This window comes from Octopus bimaculoides, chromosome 1, assembly GCF_046866305.1.
Source record: "Octopus bimaculoides isolate indiv1 chromosome 1, ASM4686630v1, whole genome shotgun sequence".
NCBI lineage: Eukaryota > Metazoa > Mollusca > Cephalopoda > Octopoda > Octopodidae > Octopus > Octopus bimaculoides.
Window position 1 is genome coordinate 100,175,401 of NC_142928.1, and position 8,208 is coordinate 100,183,608.

The 8,208-nt window shown below is 36.4% G+C and overlaps 1 protein-coding gene across 2 annotated transcripts in view; it reads right to left on the reverse strand.

The window, feature by feature from the left end:
- Window positions 1–2,690, reverse strand: part of LOC106879279 (shiftless antiviral inhibitor of ribosomal frameshifting protein homolog) — a 79,560-nt gene extending 76,870 nt beyond the window's left edge. Inside the window, exon 1 of one of the 2 annotated variants that reach the window (XM_052968608.2) lies at window positions 1,436–2,690. In XM_052968608.2, coding sequence (XP_052824568.1) covers window positions 1,436–1,483 — 48 coding nt within the window. In that variant the 5' untranslated portion in view covers window positions 1,484–2,690. The remainder of the gene's footprint in view (window positions 1–1,435) is intronic. The other variant, XM_089354724.1, reaches the window with a different exon arrangement.
- Between the last annotated feature and the right edge of the window lie 5,518 nt (window positions 2,691–8,208).

Here is an 8,208-nt window from a genome sequence, read left to right on the forward strand (position 1 = left end):
GGTTCGAAATTTCTCCAAGACACCTGATGAAGGCTGGAGGGTATATCAGCCGAAACGTTGTTTTAACAACAAACACAAATGTAAATAATGTATATCCCACCATGATTGACCACTGAACTCCACAGTTTTTCTCTCTCCGTTTTTTTCCTCCTATTCCTTTCTGTCAAAGAGCGTAGGCTTGAAACGTAAAAGACTTTTCCCATTTTCCCAGAGCGTTAAACTAATACACCTGCTTGCTGTTCCTACACCTGTCTTCGTTTTACTTTTTTTTTTTTTGTTTTGTAAATTTGAACTATATATAGATATATTTCAATCAGCCTGCTTTTCGTTCTTTCATCATGTTGAACCGTTAATCCCTAAATTTTTTCTCCCTCTCTGGTTCTTTTCATTCTCTCTCCTTTTTCCTCTTAATCCTTTGTCGAAGAGCGTAGGCTCAAAACGTAAAAGACTTTTCCAGTCTTCCCAAGCGTTAAACTAATACACCTGCTTGTTCTTACACCTGTCTTCGTCTTTTGTTTTCAGTAAATCTGTATGATATATATATACGGGGCGGGGGGACAGGGATATTGCTATATATACCACGGGCTTTTTTCACTTTCCATCTACCACACTAAGATTTTGATCGACCCGGAGCTAAAGTAGAAAACACTTGTCCAAGTGACTGAACACAAAACTACATGGTTGGGAAGTGAACTTCTCCACAGCAAGCATACACGTGCCTATAAGTACGTGTGTTGTCTTGTAATTTCTTACAAATGGTGTACTCCAGTTTTTCGATCAACAGACGCCTGTGTCCTTAATATAATTTTCAGACAGAATCAGCGTATGTGTGCGATAAAGGTGTACTTTTTAGAATTACATGTACAATCTATCCGTCTGGCTTCCATACAGTTTCTGTTTTTTCCAATTTCATTCACAAGTCCATGATGCCATGACGTGAGAGCGGAACTGGGACTTCATAGTTTGGAGGGAACTTCTTAACCCTTCACCTATAGTGCAATTACTTTTGCATATTTGCGTTGTGTTACGTAATGTAATTCACCATTCATAATAACTTTATCAATAACATTTACGCACACACGTGTGAATATGTATACATACATACTACACACAAACACGTTAAATAAATCCTGTAAAATAATTCGTGCATGTTGTAATATACTTAGAGTACACCCGCAAGTGTATGCTAATAATATATAATCGAAAATGAAACTATTATGGTTTCGAGAAAAAAAATGCATTTAAGACAGTCTTTAATTATATATCATGTTAAATTCAGAAGTTAAAACCTAACCAGCTTATTTACAGTTAAGCAATAATAATTAAAAAAAGTCTTTTTGATCACGAAAAAGTTTTCAATTACCAATTTTTGTAATTACACATTATAACAAACGGTTGTAAAACTGAAAGTGAGCAAAAATAAAAGCTAACATACCATTTTAGTTCGATCACACATTTGTTCGTATTCGTCGTTTTGGGCCATGAGAGAGGAGAAATACTGCGGTAAAGCAGCAACAGGCTCTTGTTTTGGGTTGTTTTCTAAAAACAACTTCTTTTTTTTCCTTTTTCGTAATTAAATATTTTGTCTCGCTTTTGTTGTGGTTGATAGTTTCGTTATTAAAACATTATTTGACAGATTCAGGGAGTTAGTTATAAACTTTAAGCCTGACTAAAGTTTTAAGAATTTAGAGATGGTAATGGGACATGAGTTGAAGTAGGAAGGCTGGGCGGAAGATTGAGGAAGTAATAGATGGGAAAAAGAATATGTATGTGTGTGTGACTTAAAGGAGTGGCTTTATTTGTAAAATATCAGTCGCTTGTTAGAGACTACTTTCAACAACTACAACTGCTGAAATTACATACTACACGTTCATGCTTTTACATCTTAATATTTTTATAATATAGAAAAATATTGTTTCTTGTCTGAGAGTCACACTTTATGTCGAATTATAAGTGCCTTTCATTTATTGTTCATTATGCGCGGCCGGCATTTTATTATTGCCTCTATTTGTTGATAGTTTTGTTACGGAACTGACCACAAGTGTATGCAGAGTTGGTCAGTTTCTTTTGCACCCTCCAAGTGTATGGCATCGATTTTCGAAGATTTAATATCCAAAACTTGGTAAAATATATAACGACAAGGAAAGTAATTTTGAGGAGGGAACTTCAGGCAGATGCAGTCTTTAACGGAGACATATTGTTACGGAGGCAAACTCTCCTTCTCGATGATCGATCGGATCGAAGTGGTAAAGAGGGTGACCGTCGACAACGATTATCGCGTGCACGTGACCACCATTACTGTCGCTACCGACAACCAAAGCAGCAGTTAAGGATGTAAATGACTGACTATGTACCGACTGAACTATTGCGGGCGGACGATCATCCTCCAACCACTGCAGAAAGAAAACAAACACAAACGTAAAAATGCATTCCATCTAGACCACATCCTTAGCAGTCTCTCATCAGACACCATGAAAACAATACGGAAACCAATCAAAACACGAAGGAGTTATTACTGCTCACCAAAATCTTCAACCGTAAAATCGAAAAGTAGTTGAAATCATCTCAATTTTAATGTCCAACCCAATCAAAAGAGCCTAACTCTCCTATATACACCTTTAAAATCTCTATGATGGACCTGTCTCCAGTTCACAACCGGGATTCAGACCATTACACTACTTAGGAAACCCTACACAAAAGTACAAAATAAACAAACAAGATGAAATGCACACACCGCACCATCCGAATTATCATTCGATTGAGTTCCAGCCGTCTCATTTACACATATCTAGTATATATATCGCGATAAATACATAAGATCAGGTAGTTTCATCGCATGCCAATAACATCATTGTTAAATTCGTTGTCTTACTTTTTGAATAAATACATCACTAAATATTATTTAAAGTTTATTCGCCAACCAAGTACGTCACATTTCATTAACAAGGAAAAAATAATTTAAAGACAATGTTAATATCAAATTTACGTAATATATACATTGAGAAAAAAATCGAAGTTTTAAAAATAGAATTACAAAAAGAAAATACAATAAAAAGTTAAGGTGGACATTGGAATTAGACACTGAGGGAAAATGGCTGTAACTTTTTTATTTTTAATTTTGACGATTTTCGTTTTCGATAATGTGTTCTATATGTCACGGTCATGCGATTCCCCCTAAAAAGAATTTTGGACCCCATCCCTCCCCCACCCCCACACACGGGGGGGGGGTGATTTTTAAAATCCAAATCTTGCATTGGTCCAGATGGACTATATGTAAATAAATATGAAGGAAAAAATGCGCTTTGGCAAACGGGGTTAGGGTTAGGTTTTGAGTTAGGGTAAACCTAACCCTAACCCTAACCAGATTTGGCTGTTATTTCGAGCATGCTTGGTGAGGGGGGGGATTGAAATTTTTCAAACAATTTTTTTTTCAGAATCGGAATCTCCATAGCCTGGGATTCCGTAAAAAAAATAATAAATAAGGGGGGGAAAGGTTCAGATTACATATAGTCCATCTGGACCTGCGGGTTAGAGTTAGGGTTAGGTTTACCCTAACCCTAACTCAAAACCTAACCCAAACCCCGACCCTAACCCTAACCCCGTTTGCCAAAGCGCATTTTTTCCTTCGTATTTATTTACATATAGTCCATCTGGACCAATGCAAGATTTGGATTGTCCGCGTTTAGCTGTTATTTCTAGCATATCAAGTTTCGTGGTGGGAACTCCACATATGATCCTTTTTCTGTTTCAATATAAATGTAAGCCGTTCATTTTCACATCTAAGTTGCGAGAAAGCTATTCGTACGACCTGGACATGTAGAACACAATGTCAAAAATGAAAATCGCCAAAATAAAAATTTAACACCCCCCCCCCCCCCCCCCCCCCCCGGAGGGATGGGGTCCAAAATTGTTTTTAGGGTGAATCGCATGACCGTGACATATAGAACACATTATCGAAAACGAAAATCGTCAAAATTAAAAAATTAAAAAGTTACAGCCATTTTCCCTCAGTGTGTAATTCCAATGTCCACCAAAGTTAAGGTTAATTCTCAATCGCAGAATAATGCTAATAATATAGCCTGAACAGGATAAACTATCCTATTTTGCAGAGAAAATTGTAGGTGGCTAGTCCACAGCTAGCCACCTACAATTTTCTCTGCAAAATAGGGATAGTTTATCCTGTTCAGGCTATATTATTAGCATTATTCTGCGATTGAGAATTTAAAATCACTTCTTTAACTTTCGTTAAGGTTAATGTTTACATCTTGACCAGGAAATGAGAATCGAAAAAAAAAAAAATACTGGAATGGGCGTAAAACAATGTGTAGGAAACGAATATGAAAAATAAATGCGCACAAAGCAACGGGGGGGGGGCGGAAGAGGACTTCGGAAAATTCACAAGGTCCGAGCTTTTCCTTCATAACTTTTAGGAAAATGAGTGTTTTTCAATGAAATTTATAGAAATACTCTTGAAACGGCATACATTACGATTATAAAGAAATTTGCGGGGAAAATCTTTTCTAAGGGGCTGGGGAGAGGACTTCGGAAAATTCACAAGATCCGAGCTTTTCCTTCATAACTTTTAGGAAAATGGGGTTTTTTCAATGAAATTTTATAGAAATACCCTTGAAACAGCATACATTACGATTATAAAGAAATTTGCGGGGAAAATCTTTTCCAAGGGGAGAGGACTTCGGAAAATTCACAAGATCCGAGCTTTTCCTTCATAACTTTTAGGAAAATGAGGGTTTTTTCAATGAAATTTTATAGAAATACCCTTGAAACGGCATACATTACGATTATAAAAATATTTGCGGGGAAAATCTTTTCCAAGGGGGTGGGGAGAGGACTTCGGAAAATTCACAAAATCCGAGTTTTTCCCTCATAACTTTTAGGAAAATGGGTTTTTCTTCAATGAAATTTTATATAAGTACCTTTGAAACAGCATACGACTATGAAGTAATTTGTGGGGAAAATCTTGAGGTGGAAAGAGGACTTTGGGAAAATTCCCAAGATCCGAATTTTTCCTCATTATATTCCGAAATCACATTCAACTGTCTACAGATACCCTAGCGTAGTACTACTACTACACTACGTAGTGTTTATTTCTACCCACTTTCAATAATTTTTATGCTTTTTTTAACCCTTCGTCATTATTCACTTGTTATTACTTTCTCTCTCTCTCTGTCTATCTATCTATCTGTCTATATATATATCTATATATATATACACAAACATACATACATACATTATATACACACACATATATATATATATATATATATATACATATATATACACACACACATATATACACATATATATACACACACATATACACACACACACACATATATATATATACAGTTATGAGGAAAAATTTGGATTTTGTGAATTTTCCGAAGTCCTCTCGCCACCCTTTGGAAAAGATTGGTTAATGTTTACATCTCAAAGATTTCTAAACAATTTGCAAATTATAGCATTGAATTTTTCATCTTTAAATCTATTTTTATTATAGGCAGTGAACTGGAAGAATCGTTACCACACTGGGCTAAATGCTTAGCGGCATTTTGTCCATCTTTACATTCTGAGTTCAAATTCTGCCCAGGCTGACTTTGCCTTTCATCCTTTCGGGGCTGATTAAACAAGTACCCGAAATTGCTGGCCTTGTGCCAAAATTTGAAATCATTATTAATGAAATGCGATGTGTTTATTGTGTGATCGAAAAGCTTAATGATGAATTTACTGTTGATGTATTGGTTTGCAATGAACTTACCTTGTCATTAAATTACCAATTATTCGCGAGGAATTTACCCCAAACTCACAAAATATTCAGCGCGACCTAAAAAAACAACACAAACATCAGTTAGCAAACTATCTCTTTGGTCAAACTATGTAGTACTAAATGCACACAGTTCAATAATTTTCAATTTCCTGAATGGAGGATCAATTCTCTCATACATTCTTCATAACATTTCCTACCTACACTTCCATTAAATATGCACAACTTCAGTCTCCTGATGCAGCTGAGTGAAACACCAGCCTGCCCCCAAAACAACATCCTTAAGTTGCAGCTACAAAAATCCAACCAGTACCCATCTTACCAGGAACATGGAAAGAGCAGCAATTAAAATCATTGATCACCCTCGACGTGAACATGCTGCATGCATAGATGGCCAAAATATTAGAATTCATATGGCATCTTGGGTGAGTGTCCTCTCCTATACACCCAAGCTGACCAAAGCCTTGTGCATGGTGTATGTCTTTGTCTTCACATCACATGATTGTTGTAAACAAGTGTCACTGCTATACAAGCGATGGAGAAAAGGTAAATGTGAGAGATATATACCAAGATGTCCTATAGTTACTCTATATTTTAATTAAAAAATATATACAACAGTCTCTCAAAAGCTTTCAGATCAAAAATTATTGTCAAATTCTAAAAGTTTACAGTGGGCCATTGCATTTTATGATAAACTCTACAAACAAGATTGTATAGTCTGCCAGACCAGTCCTAAATGCTTGGAAAGCAACAAATCAGTTTTCTATGTACTTTACAAAAAATCTGTTGGACAGATCTGGGTATCAGCCAACTCTACTCTGTGGATTGTTATGCCACTTTCCCTCCTACTGGTAGCCCCAATAAAACAGTGTGGTAGACACAATTGAAAGAAATGGAGACAGATCTTTTCTCTGATCGAGTCCTCATTAACTTGTATATCTTGTTGAACAAAAGGTAAGTGTGGTTGAGTGAGCCTACTCTAAATATACAATTGTAGACACAAAGTAACTGCTAGGAGAGGACATTTACCCATGGTCGTCAAGATGACTAAGAATTTGTGGAGTTCCTAGATTGGCTAGGCAGGGCATTTGGTCATTAAAAATCTGCCTGTACAAGTCCTGACTCATGCAAGCATGGAAAATGAGTGTTAAAAACAATGATGATATCATCATTTTACATTCACTTTCCATACTGATATGAATGTAATGACTGAGATGGGTCAGAAGACTATGTTTCACTCAGATGATTTTTACTTTAGCATTAGTTTTTTTGGCAGGACACTCTTCCTAACACTGACCACTTTACTGGGTGCATTTTGTTCTAGCAGAAACAATAGAGAAGTTGCCATACCCTTGCGAGACAGGACAAAACAACCTCATGTTATCTTTGATCCTTTGCTTATCACTTTACAAAGTGTAACAGGTACATTTTATTGTCGCACCAGCACTAATGAGGTTGCCTTGTACCCTACAAGACAAAAGGCTCCTTACTTTATGTATGATGTTTCTGTTCCAGGCAATGTGACAAATAGATTGGGCTGAGCAGAGTGTGATTGCAGAAAATGAACCGGAGTGGGAGGGGAAGAAATGAAAGAAAGCAAGAATATGGTGGAGAGATTTTAGAAGAACAGAGAAATGGGAGAAACTGCTGGGAGTGATGAAGAGAAATAGTAACAACAGAGAGTTGATAATTGTGAAGGATAGTGACAGACAAAGCAAGTTATAGTTGTTAATAATGAGTGACCTGAGAAAAACAGAGTGAGGGTTATCAGTATATGAGGGTGAAGTCAAGAGAATGAAGGATATCAATAGTGGTCAGCAGTACAAAGAGAACAATACCATTGGCAGTTACATGTGTTGGTAGGAGAGAGAGGTGGTTATGTAAGAAACTGGCAATCTTTCTTTGTCTTTCTCTCTGGAATAATGGAAAAGATAATTGAGACAAATGTGGAGAGAGAGAAGAACAATAGTGATAATGATGGCAGTACAAATTTTGTTATGTCAGACTGTTTCTTCCTCCCTAAGTCCCCTAATTAATAGATAGATACAGAGAGAGGTTATTCTCCCCAGAAAGATTAGTGTAACTTTTGAGAAATAACAGCCAAATTTGCAAGTCACAACCTAATGTTTATAAGGAGATGGTGGAAAACAGAAAGCTCAAATGGAGTAGTAATAGTAGCAATCCTTCTTCTCTCTTTCTCTCTCTGGAATTGTGGAACAGAGAATGAGACAAACATGAAGGGAGAGACAAATACAGCTGGAGAAGAGCAATGAGGATAATGGTGCAGTATGATTGTGTGGTATCAGACTCTGTCTTTAATTCTTCTCTGTTTCTCATTGTAAATGTGGAATAGAGAGAGATAGAGAAAGAAAGATACATCTGACGAGAGTAGTAGTGATGATTTTTTTCTCTATAACTTAAACTGG